Genomic DNA, 27,850 nt, shown 5'->3' on the forward strand with positions numbered 1-27,850 from the left:
CTTGTTGGATGAATCATGAGGCCACCGTATCTAGATTTTCTATTTTTTCTACCCACGTTCTACCCACAAACATTTAGCCGCAAATCTCACGATACAACATGGAGATGAATGGCTGCAATTCAAGACGGGTAGAGTTTGGGTAGGAAATCTGGAGTTTTATTGTAAGCATGACCCGGTGACGGAATCAGTCAGGGGTCCGGTTATTGGGTCAAATGGTCTAATTGTTTGATCTGAATGGTTAGTCTTAGTCTATTCTGACAAAAAAAATAAAAAATTAAAAAAAAAATTGAAAAACAATCAAAATCATTCGAACGATTAATCGGCTGGTTCAGTAGTTTATTGACTAAAATCAACGGTTTTCGAAAAAAACGGAACTGATTCCCGGTTTTTCCAGTCTAGCCATCCGGTCCTATCCAATTTTGAAAACCATGATTGTAAGGCTGCAAATGAATTGAAATCAGATATAGGTAGATTCAAATTTTATTTGTTTATATTCAAATTCAAATAGAATCAAATTAAACTAAAAATAATCAAAATATTATATGTTATTAATAAAATAGTTTAATGACTTTGATTTCCATATTTCATGAACAAAATGAATTGAAAGTTATTTGTATGAATCTATGACACTTCATACAAACACAATGTGCAAGCCACCTTATTAATAGATACAAGATAAATTTTAAATATGCAAATATATATATTTAAATTGAATAAATAGAATTTTATCATATTTGGATAGGGGTGGATTCATATTTAATTCAATTATAAATGGATCAAATTGAGATCACCCTTAATGGAATTGAATTCGACTTTAAACAATCAATACCATTGTGTGCAGAAGCAAGTAGCATCAACAATGTTAAGAAGCGCCTACCAATCCATATTGATGCCGTCTAAATGGGGATCAAGCTGTTTCGTGATGTTGGCATACTTAATCGCGCACTCAAGATCCTAGGCCTTGAAGCTTTCTTCGGCTGCACTCCTTCCAGTCTGAACATGGCGACTGAGTAAAGAGACACCAGTAATCCGTTGATTGTATTGAACTAACTTAGCTTAGAAATTAGAATTGATGATTGGATGGGTTCTTCCCTCTCTTCTAGGATCATAAAATTCTCCTCTTTAAAAGGAGGAAGGAAATCCTTTTTTAGGGAAAATTCCTAATGAGTACCTGGCCTGTACTTTTGGGGTTGTCTGGTCAGTCCCTAAACTTCAAAATATGTCCTAGTAGTACCTTGAACTTTTAAATTGTGTCTAATAGGTTTCTACTCTTAGTTGACTATCAGTCAATACCATCATGTGACATCAAGTGTGTATTAAAAAATTTTTAAATGGAAAAATTGCCCTTTATAGTATTTTTTTGACCATTTTACTTTTACCCATTTCGTTTGTGTATTAAAAGAATGAAATGAGAAGAAGGGTTATAAAACCAAACACTGATCAACTGTTGAAGCTCCTACTCCCGAACATGCAAAAGACTGCAGGAACTCAACATTAATGAACATGATGATTCTCCACCACAGTCACCACATTTGAAGCGTTACCATTTCAAAGTGCTCAGGTTTTGAATTGGTTTATGTGGAAGTGACAGGTAAAGAAAACTAAATGACGCCTGATGGGTACTACTATCATTTCACTTATCCATTAAAAAGATAAAGACCTATTAGACACAATTTAAAAGTTCAGACTACTACAGAAACACATTTTGAAATTTGAAGACTGACTTGACAAAACCCTAAATTACAAAGTATTATCAAGAATTTTCCAGATCTACACACTAACTGTTCGCATATCGTTACCCACAGGACATCTTGACCCATAACACACTACTGCTGTGTATTGAGAACATCTGCGATGAATGGAAAGGGAGAGATCTTCACAGTGGATAGGGCTGTCCGGAACAGTCTGTCATCTCAAGTGGATTAGTACATATGGATCCCATAGATATCTGGTGTATGATACGTTAATTTGTCCATTTAAATTTTGAAAGGCATACAATAACAACTACAAGTGTACGCGTGGCATTTTCTCAACCTGTGCTAAGGGAGAAACTATGGCCTGGCCCATTTATATATTCAACGTCAACTGTAGTCTGTAGTAGCCCTTTCCTCCAGTTCGAACCATGTCACTAAAGAAGAAACCCGGGGCTCAAGTCCAGACTAAATCTATATGGACGTGGGCATGTATTGACCCCATCAGGTCCGTGATTGACCATATTGTAGCTTTGTAGGTGGAGCGTAGATTTTAGAGAGAGAGAGAAGCAAGCAAAATAAATTTCCAAAATTTATGGTTCAACGAACAAATTAAATATTTAAATCAATCGTAGAGAAAAGATTAATAAAGTTCGTGAATTGTGAATACCCGCAATTGCCGACAAGCTAAGCTATCACATTCACATATACACCATTCCCCGACCCCGGTGCGTTGTTGCCATTGAATGTGAACACCTCCTGTGACTATGATTAGGGTACTCAATTCAATGTGACAGGTTTCTGTTAGCCACCAGATTTGGCCGCTCAACCAATTGTCCATTGCAGGGTTTTATTAGTGAGAACGATACTCCAACTTTGGACCAGTAATTCTCTCCATGGAATTTCATCCGGGTAGAAACAGGAATGCTTTTCCCTTTTCTCAGAAATTTCCTTTTTATTTTATCAAGAGAATGTTTTGGGTTGCCAGCATTTTGTATAAACATTTCAAAAATTTCCACTTTACAATCAGATAATATATATGATCTAAGTTCATCTTTATATTCAGTATTATGATGTCGGAAAACGGCTCACTTGGATTGAATTTAAAATCATCACCCATCAGTTATGAAAATAGAGATCAAGGGAGCTAGAATAGCATCAAAACTCATTTTTATAGTGACTCCAAAGTTCGAGGCATCAACTAACCAGTCCGGATAAGACTTAAATGGGAGGGAAAAGATGTTAGGCACGAGCATAAGCATAAAAAAAGACAATCAATAATCCAAAAGCAAATCACAAGAGCAAGCTAACAGAAAAATCCTCTTTATTTTTATTTATCTATTTTTTGCTGTTTTTTCATTTTTTTATTTTCTCTTCATTTTTTACTTTTATTTCCTTTTTCTTTTTTAGATTACATTTCTCTATTTTTCTTTTTATTATTATTATTATTTATCGTTTTTTGTTATTTTCTTTTATTTTTATTTTCATCAATTGTTTATTGTCTTTTGTATATTATCTTGTGCATGAAACCCTATTTATAGTTTATTTCATTGAATTATTTATTTTTTGAGTATTTTCTATTTTCTACTTTTTTTAATTTCAGTTTTCCATTCTCCTATTCTCTCTTTCATCCTTTATTATTATTTCATTCATTTTCGTATTTTCCTTTTTTACTAATTATTTTATTACTTGTTATTATTATTTTTTTAATTTGCTTTGTTTATTATAACTAGGTCTTCATTCTTTTATCCTGTAAGCATGGCAACACCCGAATTCTTCCTAGCCTCTTCCTCTTTTTTCTTTCTTTTTTAATTTTTTTCTTGCAGTCAATTTTCCAACTATTGTATTATTTGTCTACGTTTCCCCATTTATTACTACTGAATTACAACATATCGAATAGCTAACTAACGAGAACCTCAACCACACAGCAATTAACGATTCAATCTATATACTGAGACCTAAACATTATTATTCTTTCATCAAACCAAATCGGAGCTTGATCTTCAAAGCAGAAATAGACTAGAATAAGATTAAACGCATGGACATATGATCAACCACATTCATGAGCTCATAAAATTGGTTTCAGGAAAAAGAAAAAAGACTAAGATAACATTATTAGCATTCAGTAATATTCATCAGAGAATGACAAAAAATGACTAGAGATAACCTCGTCGGCAATATTCAACAGAGCAGGGGGTCAGTTTCGGAAAGAAATTAAAGAAAACAATGATGATTCAATCTCTGAAACAAACAAATTCGAATTGCATCCAACACTACTAACATCTAACACGAAACAAAGATCGGATTGGGTTGGGGATGAAAGTCTATGGGAGTGAATTCGATGGAACCTGCTCCATCGACCTGCTCCCCAACCTCAAATCCTCACTATCAAAGAAAATACAGAGAGGACTATCTGGGTGATTCCCGATCGACGGTAGAAATGCAGAAGATGAAAAACAATGAATTCCAGACGGCGGTAGCTAGGCTTGGCTTTTCTTCGTCGTCTTCGAATACGGAGAACCGGAGAAACGAGAAAAAAATAGAGGAAGTTCAACCCACTTTAGCTTCGGGTACCTCTTCCTTGACGGATGTGACCCCAAAGGGAACAACCTACGCTGTCGAGACTGACCAGTTGTGATGAGCCGACTTGGATTGTCTGGCGAAGATGTTGTCGATGTTGCGTTTAGATTTCGTCTGGACAGGAGCTCGCTGCAACTCCTCTGTTTCACGATATAATGGGCTGTGAGGGGAGCAGGAGAGGAGACTGGGAGGAGAGAAAAAGAGAAGGGGGAAAGATTTCGGAGGGTGATAAAGGAGTAGGAGTAGGAGGAGGGAAATGGACACGAGGGAGCTGGTATTCCGTTGTTGTTCGCTGAAGGAGACAATGAATATTGGCGATGAACCGTCTAATTGCGAACCCCGCTGTTGTTCGCTGAGGTGGATTGCAGTCCAAGACTCCAAGGGGGTCAACGGTAATCTTGTAATTTTTGGAAAAACTAGGGGTAATTTTGTAATTTCATGAATTCAAGACAAAAATGACCCAAGGAGAGTCAACCGAGGTTCTGGTTCAATGGTGGGGGTTTTGTGTCAATGATCATAGGGTTAAGATCGGTTTGACCCAGAGATGGGTTTTATGTATGCTGCCCGTTAGTGAGATTGGTTGAAATGAATTTTTTTTTGGATGAGGGGGTAAATGAGGGTACTTTTTACTGAAATTTGATAAAATGGATTTTTTGGACATTATGAATTGATTGGTAGAGTCAGATTGGGTCAATTGGGCATATCTAGAGGGGTAGTGGTTTGATTGAAATGAAATCTTAGTGAAATAAAGGGGCAAACAAAGGTATTTTGGATTGAAATTTTATAGGTGGGTATTTTAAATTACCTAGGATCTGATGATAACGTTTGATTGGTTCAAGGGGGTCAAAATCATAGGAATTTGGGCCAATGAGTAGATCTGAAATGGAATCTTGGTTTGATGAAAGGGTAAATGGGGAAATTTTGAATTGAGATTCTATGGATAGGTGTTTTTGAGGTTCTGAGTCTGATGGTGGTGTCTAATATGAGGGTCGAGATGCAAATAGGGGTTAATCAAGGCCATTGAATTGGTATCGGATAGATTTAAAGGCTCTTGAGGCAAAATTTGAATTCATTGGGTTTTTTTTTACATTTCGGAAGGATTAGAAGAGCTCGATCGAGTAAATTGGAGGTTCAAACAGTGGACCGAACAAAAACCAAATGCTGACAAGCATATACCCCACCACATCACAAAAATGGTTTTTAGATGCAAAATACCCTTTTTATTGAATGCTATCAACCTATCATTGTTTAGGAAAAAGCTCCACCAAGGGAGTGGCCTTTTTTTATTCTTTTTTATGATTTAGTAAAAGACCAGAGTACGCTTTTTCTTTTCTATTTTACTTTATCATATTCATTTAATTAATCATTTATCTATTTGGGTTTCCGAAGATGTAATTCCAACAATCTATTTTTCAATCATAATGATAGGGTGACACAATAAAGAGAGGGCTTAGTGAGCATATAGCTTTAAGGAATTCCAAATATCTTGAGTAGACAGTTGACCCGTATCTAAAGGTGGATAAGCTACTACTAGAATTCCAAAATAATTCATAAATCAGATCCTCTATACATGGAAACCCTGCAATTGAAGTGAAGATACTGCACCTCATTGTCGTAATGATGCGTCCACACCCTCATCGTAGCTTGGCTCTTCACATATTAGTGAATAGTGATCACACGTGAACCTTCTTTTGTAACAAAATATGAACAATAATAGAAAATTCTTCCATTAGTAACCCTCAACAAAGACTACCACCCCCAATATCACCTTCTGGGCAAACTCATAGAATACATGTTTTTATATGTTTCTGCATCCGTATCACAACATTTCAAAAGATAATACTTGTTTATCTCTAAGGCTACGAGTGCAGGTATATGCACCCTTGCGTAACACGTTGAGCAATTCCTTGATCCTTATTGCTTGTAATCTAAACCAGATCCATACTTCCAAGCATCAAGGTGTCGCTTCCATTCATACTTCCTTTTGTCTGGAAGTGTGTTTAGCCATGGCCTTGTAAAAGATAAAATATGAGGTCAAAATGAAAACATCTATGACTTGAAAGTTGTAAGATGACAGTTGTTCTAATGGATCTTCCATAGCAAGCATTACTCTTTTTTTCTTGCTTATGAATAAACCTACTCTTCAGACAAACCCTAAACCAAATGAAAATTATCAGACCATTATTACCTTATGACAGGATCAATGAGGAGTGAGAGAAACGTATAATAACCCAGCATGACAAAATGTCCAAACCAGTCAAGAGGCACAGAGACTCCAACCTGAAAAGACAGATAATAACCAGGTTGGACCATTCACTCTTTATTTTTTTTTTTTTAAAGCACATAGCTGAATCATCCATTCAAGCAGGTTTTGCCCCCCGTAATTTTTCAGGGGGATCCTCAATTGTCAGTTCGGATCATCTGACAGGAGGATACTTCACAGTTTATGGGAGCACAGACCATTTCAAAAGTTATGTATCACCATACCCAGGATATTGTATTCTAATTATCCTTCTCCAATTTTTCAGCATAGGACTTAGGAACTTATGGTTGTTTTTCTTTTAAGGCAGTTAAAATGCCAAAAAAAAAAAAAAAAAAAAAAAGACAAAAACTCCATGTAGTAAATACAAATAAAATACCAAGTGCTGGAATATTATATTTCTTTTATGGGCATTAATAATTTTGCAATAGTAAAATAAGACTAATCTTATAAGCTTTGCAAAGGAAAACTCCTGCAGTACTTAACCTGTTTGAATATTGATGGAATAATTTGAGGTTTACTGAGCATAACTAAACCCAATGTCTTCACCAGAGGCCCAAATTGTATTACATCCTGCCAGAATACAGAGTATCAAACGGAACATGAGTTTGGTAAACTCAAGATGACCATCAAGATGATATGCTTGGCCAGTAAGTAGGGAAAGAAATTGCAAAGATAGAAAGCTACCTGAAGAAATGGTCTTAGTATTGGATCCCCTAGCCTCTGGTTAGAGAGAATCAATAGGCTTTGTAAGGAACAAGTATGTAAACTGGGGAAAAGGAATTGGAGTCATTAAAAAATAAAAAATAAAACACAATTTACCTGCATACAGTGAAAATTAACATACAGAAGCTCATTAATGAAATCTGGTGAGACATCAGCTTGTTGTTTTGCGGACATTGCTCTTTGAAATAACCAGGATGCACTTAAATTGGGCTGCACAGGAAAGAACTCAATTCAGATATCCAAGATAAAGCTACATTATTGTTTACATGACAAGGAAACCAACCATGTAAGGATTTAATAGGGATAAACTGTATGAGTCAAGAAAATTGCCATCAAATGCTTCATATATTCCTGAATCCTCCAAAGAGAAAACAATATATTAGTTGAATTTCAGACATAATAAACAGTCTATATACATCAGACATTTAACTGTGAATTTTGACCTAGAAAGAAAATGTTGAAACTATTCAATTAATCAGCCAACTTTTGGATGAGCCATAACCTCAAGTAGCATTCATTTACACAATAATCACCTACTCAAGAGTTGCAACTTGGAGAATAATATATCTAGGATACAGGAAGATCTCCATAAAGTATCATTTGATTGCACAATATATATCTATATCTATATATATATTATACATTTTACAACAGAATATACCAGTTGATAGTCTGCCAAGGTGACGAGTCAAACTCCCAAAACCACCAAATGAAACTGGGGATTGTATGCCACTAGCATCACCAAACTGCACAAAATGATTTGTCATACATGCATCAGATTAGACACAAGGTTCCATGATTCTGAGGCTCATAAAATTATATAATATGGTAGTACATCACCTGTAGAATACGATCGAAAGAAGCTGGCAGTGGACTGTTAAGTTGATCCTCCCCCAATAAGAGAAACATGTCAGATTTAATGACTATAGTTGCAACAGTGGCTTAATGTTACAGGATGGAAATAAGCTGACATTGATTTAATATTTTACCATCCAAAGATAGACAAGTATTATAATCAAATGCAGTAAGAACTTAAATGTTTCATGGATATGAAACAGAGAGCTACTCTGGTGACAGACTTCAAAAGAAAGGGAAACCGCGGTGCTTATCCCCACATGTGTGTTCTTTGCCTCAAAAGTGGAGAATGTGCTAATCATCTATTCCTTTTCTTGTCATTGCACCAGCCAGGTATGGAGTCACTTCTTTGCTTTATTTGGAAAAAAAATTGGGTTGCACCACAGAATATTATGGACTTGTCTCACAAGATATCTTGGAATGCCACACAAAAAGAATTGAAACTATTATGGCACCATGTAACGGCTGCAGAGTTGTGGAGCATTTGGAGGGAGAGGAATGCAAGGGTGTTTGAAAATAATGAAAAGATGTGGGAAGCTTAACAGAATTATCAAAGACTGTCCATTGGGTTTTAACTTGTGAGGAGTTTTTTATGATGTGAAGATGGATGACCTATTAAGAGGCTGGGACATTATTGCTAATGTGTCAAGTAGGAAGACCACAGAGGGTAATCAATTAGCAGCCAAGCTCAATTTCAATGGCTCATGCTTACGTAATCCTGGTCAGTCTGGTATAGGAGGGTTGGTAAGGGATGATAGGGGCACCATTATGTTGAGCTTCTAAGGTTCTGTGGGTTATGGAAACTCTTTGAGATAAGAGATGGTGGCTGTAATTCAAGGTCTAAACCACTGTGGTGGTTCCTCTAAAGCTGTTGGCACAGCAAAGTTGGAGAAATGTCTTAATTGAAGGGGATTGCCAAGTTGTTATATCTTGGCTTGATGTTGAAGAGGAACCACCATGGTGGTTTAGAGCTTTGGTTAGGGAAGCCAAATCCATTGGATTTAGCCTGAACTTCTCATTCAGGTAGATCCCTAGATCGGCTAATACCTTAGCAGATAGCTTAGCTAGAGCAGGAGTTGTAGAGAAACAGTATAGTACAGTTATACCCTGCCATATTCGTTATTTCTTTATTTACCTTCTGTTATCTGTTAGGGCCTTGTCATGGGCCTGTTAATTGGACCTACATTAGTTACTATTATATCTGTTAAGTAGTGTCTTAGTAGGCAGGGGTATAGTAGTCTTTGTAATCTATTTATGATAGAAACCGATAAATATCAAATCTGGGCGGCAGAATAGTTTGAACTGCTCCCTTCTTTTCATTCTTTTCTCCCCTCTTCTCTTATTCTCTTTCTCTTCCGTTTTTCCTTTTTCTTTCTGTGTTTTCTTGCAGAAACTGAACCAGAATACAGGCCGAAGGTGATCAATATCAGACTTCTTGGTATCAGAGCAAGGTGTAAGACCTACTAGGGTTCTCATGTAGTCTTGTTCCAGCCGGCTGCGTGAAAATAGACTAGGGCTGGATTTTTGAGTCAGATTACCTGATTCTTGGAGGTTTGTTGGAGTTTGTGCTGCCCAAGATCTGGAGTCTTGGAGATCATCAACAAACCAGGAAGGATCAGGGTTGTCTTGGATCAGATTAAGGTTCAGGAGTTAAACCTTCAGTTGGTGCTGGCATATAGGGTTTTTTGAGAAAAAAATTAACTCTTTTTCTGAGACCAACAGCTTGGAGGAGACTGGGCATTTCAGGAAGGTACGGCTAGGGTTTTCTGAGTAGAAATCAATCTTTTTTGAGATCAGCAGCTAGGAGACTGGGCTCTCCTGGAAGGTGTGGTTGATTTTTTCTTTGATTATTTCTAGGGCTGGTTCCAGTTTTTACTGAAAAAGGTGCGGCTGAACTTTCTTGATTATCTCTAGGATCTTGGTATGAAAAATATCAGTTTTTTGAGTGCAGCGGAATTTTTTCCTTGACAATCTCTAGGGATAGTGCCAGACTTCGCTGAAAACATACCTAGTTTAGGGTTCTGGGTATTTCAGAACTGTTTTTTGTGCTCGACTGCTATAAACTACTGAGAACAGATCAGCTCTAGGGTTCTAAGCATTCTAGAACTGTTTTTTGTTGGGATGAACTGCTATACAGACTCTTTTTCAGCCTCCCTTTTTTTGAATATTTGTGAACCTTGGTGGTGTGCTTAGCATGGAGGCAGTTGGGAAGGAACCAAAACCACTTGGGGAAGTATCTATGGGGTCTAGAAGTATGTCAGGCAACATTTTTCAGATCACTATTGTTAAATTTGATGGGACAAATTACTTGGAATGGACTCAATTGGCCATCATGGCCATGGGAGGAAGGGGAAACTGGGATATGAAACTAGAGACACAAAACAACCAGCAAAGAAAGATCTAACTTATCCTAAATGGGTTTAGGAAAACTATCTAGTGATGACTTCGCTGTGCAACTCTATGCAGCCTCACATCAGTAGAAATTACTTATGGGTGAAAATTTCTAAGGAAATTTGGGAGAATATGAAGGAAACCTACTCATAGCCCTTGAATGTTGCTAGGGTCTATGAGCTAAAAAGTGAAGTGAATAACTTTAAATAGGGGAAGCAACCTATATTTGTATATTTCTCCCCTTTGAAATCTTTGTGGCATGAGATTGATCACTTGGAGACTATTGAATGGGAGAGCAAAAAAGATGCAACAACATATAGGAAGCTGGTTGAAACAAATAGAGTGTTTGAATTCCTTATTGGACTTAATTCAGAATATGACATTGTGAGGCAGCAGTTACTTATTAGGGACAGTGTTACTTTGTCTTAGGCCTATTCACTAGTACATAGTGAAGAGAGTAGAAGGAAGGTTATGTTACAGATCCCACCCATGGAATCAGCCTTGGCAGTAGTGAAACCAAAACCTATTGGTAATAAGGAGAAAGAAATAAAGAGGAAAGACACGAGGGAGATGGTTTGTAATTATTGTAAGAAGCCAAAGCACACTAGGGACACCTGTATCCCCATCTTATCCTAGCAAAACTTAGGAATAAGAAGGGTAGTGCAAATCCAATTGTTACTTCTGATGGTGCATCTTCCTCTACTACAAAATCTACATCCCTAGATGCCTTAGCTGCAATTAGAGCTGCCTTAACTCAATTAGAGTGTAAAGTTGGACCCTTAGGATCATCCCAATCATCCAGATCAACTACTACTACTACTCTCACTTCAACTTTTGCTCACTCAGGTACAAGAGCTACTGCCTATCATGCTTCAACCCTAGGTAATTCTAGTCCTCCATGGATTATTGATTTAGGAGCTTCTAACCATATGACTATTTTATCTTCTATATTTATTTCCTATTCATTATCTTCAGGTAGAGACAAGGTTTTTATTGCCAATGGCTCCCTTGTACCTATTACTGGCAAGGGAGATATCAGAGTTTCTAATTCCATCTCCTTGTCTTTTGTCCTTCATGTCCCCAAACTCGGCACTAACCTAATTTCAGTGAGTAGCACTACTAAAAACCAAAATTGCTCAATAACCTTTTTCCCTTATCATTATGTCTTTTAGGATCTAGTGACAAGGAAGGTGATTGGGACCATGGTATCAAATGTCGCTAATGTTGCCCAACACATGTCGATGTCGAGGCTCACCAACATGAAAATGGATGGTAATGTAAAAATTACATTATGTCGGTCGACCAAATCGGTCCAAATAACAAAAAAAAAATATAGTTTTTCCTATTTTGCCAACAAGATGTTGACCAATGTCGACTAATGTACATTAAAAATATAATATATTAATATAATATAGTATATTAATAAAGATTATTTCATTAATAATTTCTATTTAATATTTCAAATAAAATATTTATAAAAAAGAATTAACAAAATATAAAAACAAAAGAATAAATTAATTACTTTATAATATAAAACATAAAAGATTTTTCAAGTAATAAAATATTAACTAGTTAGTATTTTTTTAAAATATTTATTAAAATCAGAAAATGTTTATTAAATTTTATAATAAATCATATTCTACATTGACTTTTAACCTGTTGTACCTCGATAAGGACCAATTCACTATTCCCCTTAAGACTTTTGGGTGCATTTGTTTTGTTCAAATCCTTAGACCTCATCGTTCCAAATTTGATTCTAAGGCAGCCAAGTGTATTTTTCTTGGATATGCACAAAATCAAAAGGGGTATTGTTGTCATGATCCTATCACTAGAACTCATTTGTGTCTATAGATGTTTTGAAAATATCCCTTATTATTGTAGGATTTCTTTTCAAGGAGAGAGTGGTGAGCAGGGTGCTTTTGCTCAATAAGTTCCCTTGCCTATTCTTGTCACCGAGGGGAAGAGTAATGAGGGAGGTTGTTAGAAGTGCAAGGAGTTGAGGGTGTTTCACAGACAATGGTGGAAACAAGTTGATTCCAATCATTAGCAATTTAGGCCACTTCCAGTCACTTCGCAACTTCATATTCACATATTACACCCTTTGTACCCACAACTGTTGTAGGAGATATGCCTACCACCATCGTTGAACCTTAACCACCCACAAATGATTTTGACCTTCCTATTGCAATACACAAAGGGAAACGTCATTGCACCTCATCAACTACCCATTGCATCTCTCAGTTTCTTTCTTATGACCACCTCTCACCATCATACAAGTCCTTTTTGGTGTTCATTGTTGTTGTACTCATTTCCAGAACAGTGCATGAAGCCCTGGTAGTACCTGAGTGGAAAGAAGTAATGAAGGTAGATATGGATACATTTATAAAAAATGATACTTAGGAGCTAGTAGATCAACCAAGAGGAAAGAAATCGGTTGGATGAAAATGGATATTTTTTGTGAAGTACAATGTAGATGGCTCAAATTGAAAGATACAAAGCCCAACTGGTTGCTAAAAGATACACATTGACTTATGGTATTGATTATATAGAAATCTTTGCACTAGTTGCCAAAATGAACACAATCAGAGTGATGTTATCACTTGCTGCAAACTTCTCAGGGTCGTTATTTCATATGAATGTTAAGAATGTTTATTTGAATGGTGATCTCTAGGAAGAAGTATATATGCAGTTGCCCCTAGTTTCTATGATGAAGATAATGGAAAGAAAGTTTGTCGACTTAAGAAGGCTTTGTATAGTTTGAAATAGTCCCCAAGGGTAGAGGTGAGCATTCAGTTTATTCGGTTAAAAACCGAACCGAATAAACTGAGTTTTTTTAAACCGAAATATAAAAATGAAAACAGAAACCGAAACCAATTTTCAATAAAACTGAAATTTTTGGTTCGGTTTTCAGTTATTTCGGTTAAAAACCAAATTTAGTTATTATTATATATAATGTTATATATTATAACCTATAATATATTATAAAATTTAATTTCATTATAATAGATTATATATAATATACTAATATATAGATATATATAGCATATTATATATTGTATATTATATAATGAGTTTTATCTAATTCGGTTCTTTTGGTTAACCGAATTTTTAAATCTGAAAACCGAAACCAAAAACCAAAATTATTAAAAATCGAATTTCTTAAAAACCGAAAAAAAACTGAAACCGAAATTTTCGGTTCGGTAATTTGGTTTTAACTGAATAATGCTCACCTTTACCCAAGGGCATGGTTTGACAGGTTTAGACGTGCCTTGGAAAAAATTGGCTATGTACAGGCTCAATCAGATCACACCCTATTTTTTAAGAAAACAGGTTCAACCCCAACTCTCCTAGTTGTATATGTTGATTATATTAGGGTAACAGGTAGTGATGGTGATGAGATTGATTCCCTCGAGAAGTTACTTAGTAAGGAGTTTGAAGTGAAAGATTTTGGTGATTTGCAATATTTTCTAGGAATTGAAATGGCTAGATCTAAGCATGGCATCTTCATTTCTCAAAGGAAATATGCCCTTGATCTCCTAGAAGATATTGGAAAATTGGGAGTTAAATCAGCAAACACACCAATTAAGCCAGATCATAGGATAAATGCAAAAGGAGGTGAATCACTTGAAGATAAAGCCATGTATCAATGATTGGTTGGAAAGATTCTCTACTTTTGCCTAACACGGCTAGATATTTTTTATACTGTCAATGTAGTCAGCCAGTATATGTAGTCTCCCAGAACATCCATCTTCTTGCAGTTGAAAGGATACTTGCCTACTTAAAGAGTTAAATCAACAAACATATCAATTAAGCAAGATCATAGGATAAATGTAGAAGGAGGTGAGTCACTTGAAGATAAAGCCATGTATCAGCGACTGGTTGGAAAGCTTCTCTACCTTTGCCTAACATGACTAGATATTTTTTATACTACCATTGTAGTCAGCCAGTATATGTAATCTCCCAGAACATCCCATCTTCTTGCAGTTGAAAGGATACTTGCCTACTTAAAGAGGTGTCTGGGTAGAAGTATACTCTTCAAGAATAAAGGTCATATGAAGATATAAGTGTATATTGATGCAGGTTGGATTAGCCATGTGGACAATAGGAGATCTACTTTAGAATACTATGCCCTTATTGGAAGCAATCTAGTTTCTTGGAAAAGTAAAAAACAAAATGTTGTTGCCCGCTCTAGTGTTGAAGCAGAGTATAGATCTATGGCTAATGGGGTGGCTGAAGTGTTATGTCTGAGATCACTACTTGAGGAGTTAGATGTGAATATGAAAGACCACTAATGTGGTATTGTGATAACCAGATTGCTATTAATATTGCTCATAATCCCATACAGCATGATAAACCAAACATATTGAGGTGGATTGACACTTTATTAGAAAAAGAATTGCCTCCCAAGAAGTTTTCCTTCCGTTTGTTGCCTTTGATATGTAGATTGTTGATGTCTTCACCAAAGCAGTTACAAGGGTCAAGTTGGAAATGACCAATATCTATTTCCAACTTAAGGAGGAGTGTAGAGAAATAGTATAGTAGAATTATACCCTGCCATATTAGTTATTTCTTTATTTACCTTCTGTTGTATCTGTTTGGGCCTTGTCATGGGCCTGTTAATTGGGCCTACATTAGTTACTGTTGTATTCTGTTAAGTAGTGTCTTAGTTGGCAGGGGTAGAATAGTTTGAACTGCTCCCTTCTTTTCATTCTTCTTCTCTCCTCTTCTCTTCTTCTCTTTCTCTCTTCTCTCTTCTGTCCTTCCTTTTTCTTTCTGTGTTTTCATGCAGAAATTGAACCAGAGTACAGGCCGAAGGTGATCAATATCAGACTTCTGGAGTAATGGCACAAGGATATATTTGGGGAATGCCAAGGCCTGGGGTGAATTTGTAACTTGAAAGTGATTTTTTATACATCTGTGTATGGTCATTTTAAGTTGTTTGTTTTGTTTCCCCTGTTGTCGAGCCTAGACATGCATGAGTGTTTCTTTTAGGGCAGATAATATAATTTCACTGTTATTTATAAAAATTAATGTTGGTTACAGAAACATATAGTTAAAATGGTAATAGTAGTATACATTCAAATTATTGTCAAATACGTGGTGTAATGGTAAAATCATAGGTTGGAAATTCAGAACACTGGTTTAAATCTGAGGGTAGACACTTTGTGCCAAAAAATGTCAAAGGTTAGGATTGTACCCAGTCCACCCCTCCCAAGACTCCCCAGATAGCTGGGACCAACATTCGGTAATGGCATTTTACTATGTAAGCAAATGGATAACAGGATTTGACATTGGGAACTTATAGTAAAAATTAATATAAATATGATATAAGATTGGGGAATGAAGGAAAAATGAATGTCCTTTATCAATTACTGGCTGCCCATGAGACTCCTTTAACTGCTACAAGAAGCCAGTAACAATTCAAACTTATAGAACACATTATTCATATAGAAGCCCAGAAACAGCAAGAGTTTTCCTAAGACATGCACTCAATACGAACCCACTAATACAATTCTTCAATGATGTCATTTGAGCCTTCAAGATAATTAACTTTTTCATGCTAATGTTTAAACCATATCAATGATTTTCAAAATAAGGCTGCTCAGTAGTTTTTTTTTCCCTTTGCAAAAGCCATTGCGCAGTTAACTAGTGAACATATTGTATTGTCTCACTGTTGCAACTTACAAGCATTCAGCAAAACAAAATCTTAAAAGCAATTTGTGTAGCAGGTGCACCTTTTACCTGTCACAATATGTAGGGAAAATGCCAAAAATAACTCTAAGTATCTCCAAATCATCAAGCAACACTCCCTGAAAATCATGGATACAGCCAAAACATCTGTTAAATAGGAGGTTATCAGCTAAAACTGAAGATGGATTTTAGCTTTGTACTCCAAAGTTGCTGTTCATCTGGAAATTCGTATGCGTCATGGGTTTACATTCCGAAAAACAAATGCAGCAAGAAAAAAGGCTTTCTAAAAGTTTATCACTTTTCTTTACGTGCACCTAGAAAGAAATAATGTTGAGCTATCAATTTATGTTGGAAGCTAATGGAAGTCACAATGGCTATAAGCCTTTCATCACATATCAGAGACAGTTTTTGTAGTTAAATATAGTAATAACAAAAAAAAAAACACCTCAGAGAAATAAAAAATGTTATCAATAAGTGTTTGTCTTTTTCAAAAAAATAAAAGTAACCCCCCCCCTAAAGGTCGTTTTTCTCCTCTCTCCCTGACTACCTTATAGTAACTGCATGATTATATCGATTAAAAAACAAGAAGCTGCTCTCAGATTTGAGTATTTTAGTTTCCTTTCTTTTAATATCTCTGGATATGACAAATTAAATTGAATTCTGGCTGCCAAGCACCAAGGACCCTAGGATTTTTGCTCTCATAGTTCAATAAAAATATTTTTACTCACCAAGAGTCTTTCAATAAGCTGTCTAACATTTACAGAGACTGACATTATAACCAATTGGGCAAAGAAATTGGATTAATATCCTTTAACATAACAAAATTAAGAAAATAATTATGAGAAATAGGAACAAAATTTACAAATAAATTTAATGAGTTTATTTTATCATAACTAGGCATTTGTTGTAGTTACTAATCAATAAGAAACTGAATTAATTTCATTTGAAATTTAAAAGCAGGAAAACAATGATCACTAGGAAAAGCAGCCCCAAACTATATTAAGGTGAATGAATTAAGGACCTGAAATTTGTGGATGTTGATGTACAGAAAGACAAAATATAATAGTGTCTATTGGGTCTTAGAAAGCAAATAGTCCAACCAGCCCCCTCCCCCAGCAGAAAAGAATGAAAAAAAAAAAGATTATAAAAGGAGGCAATACCATAACTTGGAAGCATAATTGCAATGAGCATGGAAGAATACAATTAATAACCTGATAAGCAGGCATAAGATCCCAATAGTCTTCCAGTAGTTCTTCCAATTTTGGACATCCCGGTTGAGGATCAACATAAGTGAACATATAAGTAGTTCTATCAGTGGGACCTGAGCCAGCGGGAAATGCCTGTGAAAAGTTCAAAATCTCAATTCCCATATACAAAGAAACCTCTGATTCAAGCATTTAAGAGCCTCCGGAATAAAATTAATTCACCTCCCAAAAATAATGTACTTGAGAATTCCCAACTTTCTTCACTGATGAACTACTAAAAATTACATCACTTGTTGAGTTTTCTTTGAAACCACGAGCACAAGAACCAACAACTAGGCAAACACCATCTGGCTTCCTTCCTGATCTGATCTGTTAATAAAATCCATAATTAATGATTCAAGAAATCCAATTATATGTGGATCAAAAAAATATCCATAAAGTTGCAAAATAACAGGCTAGGCATCTTCACATATAGTACATGTAAAAATTGCATATAGAACTTTATGTATGGAAGAATCATGCATCCATAAGCTAGTAGGACCATTTTGTGCATGCATCATGCATGCATACAGTTTGTTGCATAATTGTGACAGCAATAATAATCTGCATCATTTAATAAAAAAGAGAAGATATATCAAGGCTTCAATCAGACATGTGCAAATATGTGTTTCAATAAATGCAAGTGTTGAGCATAGGTAATCCTACATGTGCATGTTCTCAGAAGGATTCACACCATTGGTGTGAGAGAGAAAGAGAGAAGCTATATTTATAGCCACTGATAATGACAATAACTGCATATATGCCTAACTGTATGTATGTAATAATAATAACCACAAAAGCAGACCTGTTTTACCACAGGGGAGAAGTTTCCCATTGCATCAATGATGAGGCGTGATGACAAAACTTTTCCCTCAGTAAGTTGCATAACCTTATAAAGCACAAAGTCATTAGTGTTCAAACTTTTAAAGCAATCCATTTATAGAATATTAAGCATTCTAACATTCAGGTTGAACAGCAAAAATCTGAAAGGAATACAAAGAATGCATAACTTCAAAATTTAACGTTCACACAATTGACATTAGTTTCAGGACCATCTATGCTAACATATTGAACAAAGATTAGATGGATGCCCCAAATTTGTTGCTATCTGATTTCCTAAACTGCCAAAGCAATTCCAAATTGATGTCAATCACTTTAAGCATATAGGAATTCCATCTCTATGCATATCTGATGCCATTCTTCTGTATGTGCCTAAAGTCATTTTAATATGACTTTCAGTTATTAGTCATGTCTTGAACTATTTGCATAAATTTTTAAAATGTATTTTTCTCATTATCCCTTACTGTTCTTCCAGATCACTTTTGGAGGTTCAACTCTTCATTCAGTCTCATAAGGTCTCTGTAACAAAGGTTTTAAATTCTGGTACTAAACCAAAGTTCAATCTGGTGAAGCAAATATCTTTCTGAACTTCATTCTGGTGTCTCTTGAAATCAGAAAATATTCCCCATTTTCAAGATACCCAATAAAATGGGGCTGATTGGACTTCTTCTGGTGTCAGTAGAAGAAGTCCCTGGCTCTTCACCCATATGCATGGAACAACTCACCAATAAATTCATAGGGTCAAACAGCCAGGGAGCAAATATCCCTGGCTCTTCTATTATTATTTCTTTATGAGTAGGGGTGGACATGAATCGAGCTTTTTACGATTTATTCGAGCTTGGCTTGTTTTAAACCGAGCTTGGAGCTGAGTTCAAGCCAAATAATGTAGGCTTGTTTGCTAATTGAGTCGAGCTCAAGCCCAATGAAGCTTGGACCACAGTTGAGCTCGAATCGAGCTGATTTTGAACGTATGAGCTTTTGAGTCAAGCCGAATTCGAGCTCAAGTCTCTAGCTCGAATCGAGCTTGAGTTTCATATTCTTTTGGCAAGCCAACTCAAATAGCCAAATATTCGGCTTAGATCAGCTCGAATTCACCCCTATTTATGAGTTCAAAACAAGTTTTACATGTTGATACTCTTAGTTTCAATATTGAAAAGGAAACCATAGTTTTAAGTTGAAAAATGGCAATTTGATTACATTAATAAAATCACAACTTTGTAAGTTTCAAATTTTGGGTTTTGTTATTTGATTTCAGCTAATAAATAGTTTGATAGAGAACTATGAAGAATGATTTGAAGATTCTATTTGGGTCAATAAATACCTTCATGTCTAACTTTCTAACTGTACATGCGAAACCACCTATGAATTATGATTTGAAATTTGTTTTCTCCCTATGATTGTTTAAGTTGCTTAGTTGCTGCATGGAACTTCTAATCATGTTCCTTATTAGGCAGGGTTCTCTTGAATCAGTTCAGTATTGAAACAAATCCTGTTTGGGTTGAGCAAGAAGATTGACAAGAAGCTTGCCACAAAGTAATTGAGAATAGGTATTTTCTACCTGTTGAATATTAACTATAAGTGTGCTTAACATGGGGAGAGGTGGAGACCATACAATTATCACACCTAGGCAATCCCCTGAAATAAAAGCTAATATGATCTATTTTATCAGCAATAAAAGCAAATGTGATTTCATAATTAAATCCATCTTATTTACCACTTGATCTAATATTTTTCACCATCACAAAAATAATACCCAGAATGTGGAAGGTTTGTCTGTTTCTGCCATTGGTAGATTATTTTAGAGTCAAATCAATGGCTACCCTAATAATGAATGTTAATTTATGCGAAAATTAATACAGAAATAAATTGTAGAAATACTTTTAATACATCTGAAAAAGGATGACATTGAAATCAGCTGATGAAACAAAAGATTAGATAAACAGTAAAAAACATCAGTTGAATAATAGCATAATATTAATCAGCAAAAGTTGATGAGCATACCGCAGAATCTTCATATATGGATATGTTAGACACACTATAACCCTCCAAAATTACTCCGCCAAGGGAAGTAAAACGTTTCTTCATGATCTCTATAAGCTTAAATGGCCTATGCTGACAAATAGAGAAGAAAAAAGTAGTGATTATATTCCTAATGATGAGATAAGGTTTAGAAAGGAAAACCCGATACCTAGTTACATATCAGTGTAAAGAGACTGGGCCGAATGGGTCCTAGTATCTTCTCTTGTAATATCTTTTCTTTTTTTGTTGGCTAATGGGCCTCTCTTAATGGGCCTGTTATTTCTTTTTGTTTAATCTCTTTATGTTATTGCCTAGCTGGCTGCCCACTTAAGGGCATACTTGTTATTACTCTAACATTAATTCTTAATAAAAAAGGATTAGAGGAGAAAGGGAAGATAATTCGAATCTTCTTCTTCTTCTTCCTTCTCTTTTTGCCATCTACTTCTCTTGTACTGCTGCTCGTACTTCTCTTCTTCCTTTTTTCCCTCTAATCTTCAAATTTACACCTAATATTTGAGGACTGATTTACATCTATCAGTATCAAATTTTCTTACTACATATAAGATATGAACAAATATATACTCAATTAAGGCATGAATTTGTCAGGAATAATCTAACCAAAAACCGATAGAGTAAGTAATAGCATCATAATATATAATGTAGAAAATAGTTTTTAAAGCATTAATGAAGCTTATAAAGATTGAGGACTGAATAAGCCATTCACTTATAGATTGTTTAGAAAACATATGGTGTAATATCATTTCATTTTGGACTTTCATAGCATTTCAAAGCTTACCTACCAAGAGAAGAAAAAGGCATGCGAAGGCACAGGATCATCATCTAAAAGACTAAAAATGGATCAATTGCAAAAAAAAATCATAGAAATAGAAATGATTATTTTTTATATTATAAATGATTCCATTTTGGAATATGTTACTGAGATGTAGAAAGGACATAGCTGAACAAGAATAATTTATTTCAAATATTATCTAATACAATTTTAGATGATAATCTAATGCTTTCAAATGCTGTAAATAAAAAAAAAAAGAAAACATCATTTAGTTTCAAGTGAATTTTCTTCACCCTCTTCTTGTTGGTAGTAAGGTTAAGCTGTTAATTTTCCAGTTATTATAATGTGAAGATGGGTTTGAATTGAATCTGTTGTAAGCAATGTTTTAAAACTCAGCCTGGAGGATGAACCATTTTCCTCTCCAAGTGGATGGGTCACCGGTTCAACCATCTGGGCCAATGGGTCAACATGCGACACCATGACAATAAAAAAATTCAAAAAAAAAAAACTACTAACCAAGTGAACAGGTTGAATGGGTCAGCAGTTCAATCATACAGGTAAATGGATCGTAAGATGTTAAACCAGCGCACACAATTTAACTGACTATCCCCCCCCCCAGTTTTGCTGACCAGAAGGATTTAAACAACTGAGCAGGGGATGTTGAGTCATATTCTGAAAGCTAAAATGGAGCTGAATGGAACAGTTTTTTTACATCAGCTTTAATTTAACTGACTATCCCCCCCCCCCTCCACCCAGCGCACACAATTTGTGAATGCACTGCTGAAATTAGACCAAGTATGGGAATTCCTAGAAACCACAAGATGAGAAAACCATGCATGCAAATTCCACAGATCTGATGACAACTATTCCATTTAGTAGTTGTTGACATAAAGGTTTTAGAGTTTGCACCATTTAGTTAATGGTTGTAAAGTGCCAAAAGAATCCCATGAAACAAATTATCTATTATAATCAAATAAAAAAATGCATTTCCCCTCTGTGAAACATTAATACTTCCTACCCAAACAAAGAAGTCAATAAAGAAAGATACATAGAAACCTTCACTATCCTAAAATGTGTACAGCAACTTGCACAGATCCAAGAGAGTTCCAATAAATAATTCAAAACCAGGTCATTATTACTGGAAACAAGATAATTGAGAGACTCAAGGCACACAAGTACCTTGAATGGTAAAAGTAGGAATGCAACACTGGTTTTGGCACACTCTTTGGGGTTACTATAAACCTTATGCATTTAACTTAAAAACCATGAGAGAGAGAGAGAGAGAGGGAGAGAGAGACTAGTATCATACCAAAACCACAACCAAAGAGGGTGGGGCAGAATGAAGTAAGTTATAGATTGAAGATACACTACCATGGAAATTCAGAGATATGAGATATGTGACTTACGAAATACCAAGGTTAAGAATGTCCTCAACCCAAACCTCACCTTTCCCCTCAAATCCACATCTGTTCTGTAGAAAGCACAAAACATAAACAGTTACAAATATATCCCATATGGGATACAGAAAACTATATGAGGAAGAGTACTGCAGGGTATTACACTGCATCCTGGTTTCTGTATGCAAGAAATAAGTTCTTATCCAGCCATCCAATAAAGGCCATTACCTTACATTGGTCCCAGCTATCTGGAGTCTTGGGACTTGGGAGGAGTGAACTGGATGAGGACCTAATCTTTAGCATTCTTGCACAAGACTCAAGCCAGCATTCTCATGCTTGGCATCCAGGACTTTACCATTGCACCACAAATGTCCCCTTCCAGCCATCCAACGGCTTGGCAAAGTAAATAAGCACCAACTTTCAAGTTCGATCATTTCTTGGAGCTAGACTTTCCACAAAGTAAATGAAAGAATTTCCTAGAACTTGGTGAAGATAGTCAATTCAAATGGGAATTTGTTTCATTGGTGCAGTCTCTGAACTATGGCCCATTTGGTTCTGGTATTTGGACTCCTGAGGTTGATGTGCAGATGCGTGCATTCACCGCACATCTGATCTGACCTTGCATCACCAACTCCTAATAAATGTGTATAAAGTTCAAAAACTTACAGGATTAAACTTTGCTGCTGTAATTTGTTCAATTTCATCTTCTACTAGAATGCCAGCCTCAACAAGTTCTAAGAGCTCTTTCCTTGAGATATTCCATTCTTGTTCTCTCTGTGTATTTCATAATAAAATGTTCTCTCTCAGTGCATTTCAAGACTTTTGAGCAATGATGTATGTTATGAAGTATTTTGAGAATAAATATCACAGTATACCCCTTTTAGTAGATTCCTTTCCACAATGCCTACTCGAAGGCCTTTGATACTCAATGCTGTAGCAAGAAATATGCCCAAAGTACCCCCACAGACTATTATGTCAAATGTATCTACTGCTCTTTCAGACATATCAGAATGGCTAAATAAACCTGGAAAACAAGAGACTACGTTCCACTGTTCCTGCAGAGCTGCCAAAATATTCATATTAGTTGATATAAAGTGGTGGTATTGTTTCAGTCATATTCATTCATATAATTACAAATCTATTTCAGAGAATTTATGTGTTAAGAATATACCTGCAGGTGCAGAGCAAATACTTGACCATAATTGGTCCAACCTTCTTAAAGCATTATATGAGTAAGCCCCACCAGCGCCCCCTACTTCACTACTTATTGAAATACCTTCCATTATTCTCTACAAAATTGAAAAAAGCGTGCCTAGAATTTAGGCCATATTCAATGTAGAACAACAGACTGGCAAGATCGAACGGTATCTAACTATCTATCTATCAAACTGAAAAAAAAAAACAATTCAAATAGAAAGAAAATGTATGATCAGAGAAAAACACAAAGCATGCAACAGAAAAACAAAAGAAAAAGAAAAGGAAAGAGTTTATAGAAAGGAGTACTCATAACACATAAGGACCCAGAACACCCAGAAATAGCTAACCCATCCAGTATGCAAATTACCAGACTTGGAAAACAAGAGAATTCTGATCATAGATGTACCAAAGCCCTTTGGAGTATGACATAGCATACAAGTAATAATATTCTGGCAATCCAAGTGCATATCATTTGCCTGAAGGGGAATGACCATGATGAAGTTTTATTGAAAAATTAACCCTTGTTTCAGTAATGGTCAGACTACCAATGATAATGATAATTATCTGTCTTTAGTCCCTGTTTCATTGTGAATTCCACATCAACAAAACAATAACTTGCATCTTTTTACGAATTGATGATATAATATATATATATATATATATATATATATCCCTTTTTCTCTTCCCTTACAGTACGAAAATTAGTATATCCATGCATTAAGAATTCTATCTTTTTTTATACAAAGCCTCTAGGCTGCAAGCATAATACGCATGCACTTTTTTCTGCCTTCTCTTTAGAATATTTGCACATTTCTTTACATATCCCATCATTTAATGCAATATAATACTTTCTATAGTGGAATCTTTATTTTTATGTGCACAAACAATAACTAGAAATTTTCAAATTGAAAAACTTACTGCCCCTTAGATGGAGCCTATATGAAAATAAATTTCTCAAGATTTATTTCAAAATTTTAATCAACTTTCAGGTCCATATATTCCATATTTAGAATATGCCCAAGATAAATACCCTAACCCATTACAGGTGCTGTCACTTCTACTTCTCTCAAGGTGCACATATAGAAATAGATTTGGTTTAATATACGAATGTAAAATTTTGAATTCCATGAATGATAACGTTTGTTTGTTTGTTACATAAAAATTCGGTAAGCTTACAAAATTCTATAGGAAAACTGAGGTTAGGAGAAAATTTCTAAGAAGAAATTAATAACAAAATGGTTCATAATAAATTTGTAATTGCCAAAGCAGAGGTACAAATACAATTGAAATTTTTTTTTTCAATTTGAGGAGCAAAGAAGAAGAAGCACCCCACCCCACCCCCATGATTAAAGGAATGAAACACACAAAGCCTATATTTGTTAGGCACCTATAAATGAGTCAGCAGAACAAAGTCCTCTAATTCATGGTTGTCCTGCTTGCGCATTATTTTTCGTGAAATTTTCTTGCTTAGTCAGAACAATACTAACGGAGGATAGGTGTCAGAGTGAAGCAAAAAACACTTGGATCAGTTGAAAGCCTATGCTTTCACAACTATGGGTATGCAAGGGACCAAGATTTTAGTTCAAGAGAGTATATAAAACATCAAAAAACGCTCAAAGTGGAACGCCGAATCCACCACAAATCCAGCCCCATTTCAACTTTGTCTTTGTTTCTATATTTATTCTAAACGCATATTAATATGGGTAGACACTCCACATATTTAGTTGAAATAAGCTTGTTAGCTAGAATTTTGCTGAATTCGTATTATTTCCTGTGCTGCCAAGTGCCAACAGAACCGACATTTGAAGAAACAAAAACAATCAACGAAGATGCAAGCAACAAAGAGTAAGAGAGAAAGAAAAAAATTATCTACTTGGGTTCTAGAGGAAAGTGCTTGTGTTTGCAAAGCTTTGCTACGAACTCTTCCTCGTCCCTGAATTCGAGCTGTAGATGGGGATTGACATAAGCCACTAATGGGTTGTAGCTGCCGAAGCTGGAGCAGCAACATAGTCCAAAGAGACCGGCTGTTTGGTTTGTGGTGTGGCGTCTTCGACTTATGAATGGTAAATGGAGCCTGCTCCCGCACCTCAGAAGTCAGAACAAGCTTCCTTCTTCCTCCTGTATTAACTCTTAAATCAAATTCGAAGGCTAAGTATTGATCTCGGATAAACGGAAGCGTGCGTTCAGGCATGCGACACGTTAACGACCTTTCTATTTCGTTAAAGCTTCCTTCCAATTATCGTGATCCTCATGAACTTTTATTGACCGCCCGTATTCTTTTTATTTTTTTTTTACGTCCGTCTTATATTTCTATGTTATGGAGTTACGTCAAAGGATGGACTTATATGACATTTCCAACTAAGCAGTGTTCATTTAAATTTAATTCAAGAATTATTTTTTTGGTATATCTATTTTATCCAGTCACAATTTAAGTTGAGTTTTAGTGAGAATAGCCAATTTTTTATATAAATTTCTGTTATTTTTTGTATCTTAATGTTATTTTTTATTAAATTTTATTGGTTTATTATTATTTTTGTATTATTTTTAGGTAAAATTATAAAAAGAAAAAGAATAACTCTTATTATTTTTGTATTACTTTGGGTCTAGTGTCACTTTGGTCCCCAAACGTTAAAATGTGACAATTCAGTACTCAAACTTTCAAAATGTGTCAATCTAGTACATGCCATTAATCAGCCCGTTAATCATTCGTTGAGTGTCATTTGAAAAGACACAAATACCCCTCAGGTGTCATCTAATTCTCTTTACCAATCATCCAAACATTGACAAAAAATGAGTAGTCCCAAATCCTTACCTCTTCTATTCAAGAAAGTTGGGGTCACTAGAATGCTCACTGAGACGTAACCCCAACTTTCTTGAATAGAAGAGGCAAGGATTTGGGACTATTCATTTTTTGTTAATGTTTGGATGGTTGATAAAGAGAATTAGATGACACATAAAGGGTACTTGTGTCTTTTCAAATGATACTTAACAACTGGTTAATGGCATGCACTAGATTGACATATTTTGAAAGTTCGAGTACTGAAGATGACACTCAAGGGGCATTTGTGTCTTTTCAAATGTCACTTAATGGCTAGTTAACGAATTGGTTAATGACATGTACTGGATTGACACATTTTGAAAGTCTGGCTACCAAATTGTCATGTTTTAAAGTTTAGGGACCAAAGTGGCACTAGGCCCAAAGTACAGGGTACTAATCAGGAATTTTCCTTATAAAGTATAAACCGTTTTGTTGTTTTGACCCTAACAAAAGCCTCCCCTATAATTTTGAAAAACAAAAGTGCAAATACATTATTCCCCTTCACTTTTCATTTTAGTAATAAAGACATTGAAATTATCAAAATACCCATATCATTGTTAAGGCATTATTATACACAATTTAAAATTTCAACTTTACCCTCCACTAATTTTTTTTGCCAGACAACTTTCAAAGAGTAATTCTCCCTACTCTTCTTAGACAAAGGTAATAAGGTTGAAATGAAGTAAAAGGAAAGAAATCTTTTTTTCAAGGTATTTTGGTAAATTCACAATGAATGCAATTGGTTAAGGGTAAATTTGGTACTTAACAAAAAATAATGCATTACATTTGCATTTTTTATTTGGAATGCTAATGAAAGGAGGGTATTTGCACCTTTTTTTCAAAACAATATGGGAGGTTTTGTTAAGTTAAACACATGGGAGTTTCAAAGGATTATTAGAAAACCCAATGAGGCTTTTATAATTTCCCTATTTTTAAATAGAATTTAAATTGATTTTAAATTAATTAAACTATATTTAAATTAATATTTTTATTAATCCTGATTAAATTTAATTAACTATATTAAGTTTTTATTTTTCAATGGAACTTAAGTTGGTTTTAAATTAGTAAAAACTTAACTATAAAAGCAATAATTGTTAGATAATTTTGTATTAGCTTTTATATTAATTTTAAATTGATATTAGTTTTTATGTTTATCTTGTTTTTTTATTAATTAAATTATTACTATTATATTAATAGAAATATTTTTATCAATAACAGTAATTAATAGTTATTTTTATTTTCTTTTAGTAACTTATTAAATTACTTTCATTATGGTTAATTAATTTTTATTGTTTTCAAATAGAATATAAATGGATTATGATTTATATGATGTTTTATTCAATGTTTTTGA

The 27,850-nt window shown here is 35.0% G+C and overlaps 1 protein-coding gene across 3 annotated transcripts; it reads right to left on the reverse strand.

The window, feature by feature from the left end:
• Positions 1–5,777: 5,777 nt before the first annotated feature.
• LOC148878331 (Lycopene beta/epsilon cyclase protein) lies at positions 5,778–25,910 on the reverse strand. 3 transcript variants are annotated; one of them, XM_088953141.1, is made up of 18 exons: positions 25,555–25,910; positions 23,656–23,773; positions 23,360–23,547; positions 23,151–23,258; positions 22,494–22,558; positions 20,280–20,385; positions 18,244–18,327; positions 17,622–17,768; positions 17,406–17,534; positions 16,246–16,313; positions 8,098–8,131; positions 7,919–8,003; positions 7,541–7,608; positions 7,379–7,467; positions 7,219–7,300; positions 7,018–7,104; positions 6,460–6,551; positions 5,778–6,282 (listed from the first exon to the last, which is right to left on the reverse strand). In XM_088953141.1, the coding sequence occupies exons 1-18, from the start codon at positions 25,870–25,872 to the stop codon at positions 6,186–6,188; spliced, it is 1,965 nt and encodes a 654-aa protein (XP_088809267.1). In that variant the 5' UTR covers positions 25,873–25,910; the 3' UTR covers positions 5,778–6,185. The 3 variants fall into 3 exon arrangements, 2 of the variants coding, with proteins under 2 accessions (XP_088809267.1, XP_088809274.1); XM_088953148.1 differs by having other exon boundaries at positions 7,219–7,254; positions 7,354–7,467; XR_016101787.1 differs by having other exon boundaries at positions 5,976–6,282; positions 7,219–7,276; positions 7,354–7,467.
• Positions 25,911–27,850: the final 1,940 nt, after the last annotated feature.

This window comes from Nelumbo lutea, chromosome 1 (assembly GCF_056320005.1).
Source record: "Nelumbo lutea isolate HS-2025 chromosome 1, American lotus-T2T, whole genome shotgun sequence".
NCBI lineage: Eukaryota > Viridiplantae > Streptophyta > Magnoliopsida > Proteales > Nelumbonaceae > Nelumbo > Nelumbo lutea.

Excerpts from the sequence above, each read along its gene's own strand:
- LOC148878331 (XM_088953141.1), bottom strand. The coding sequence starts at position 25,872 with ATGCCTGAACGCACGCTTCCGTTTATCCGAGATCAATACTTAGCCTTC. Across the intron at positions 23,259-23,359 it reads AAAGGAATCTACTAAAAGGG|AGAGAACAAGAATGGAATAT; the intron begins GTATACTGTGAT and ends TGAAATACACAG. Across the intron at positions 7,301-7,378 it reads GATTTCATTAATGAGCTTCT|TTTACATACTTGTTCCTTAC; the intron begins GTATGTTAATTT and ends CCTTTTCCCCAG.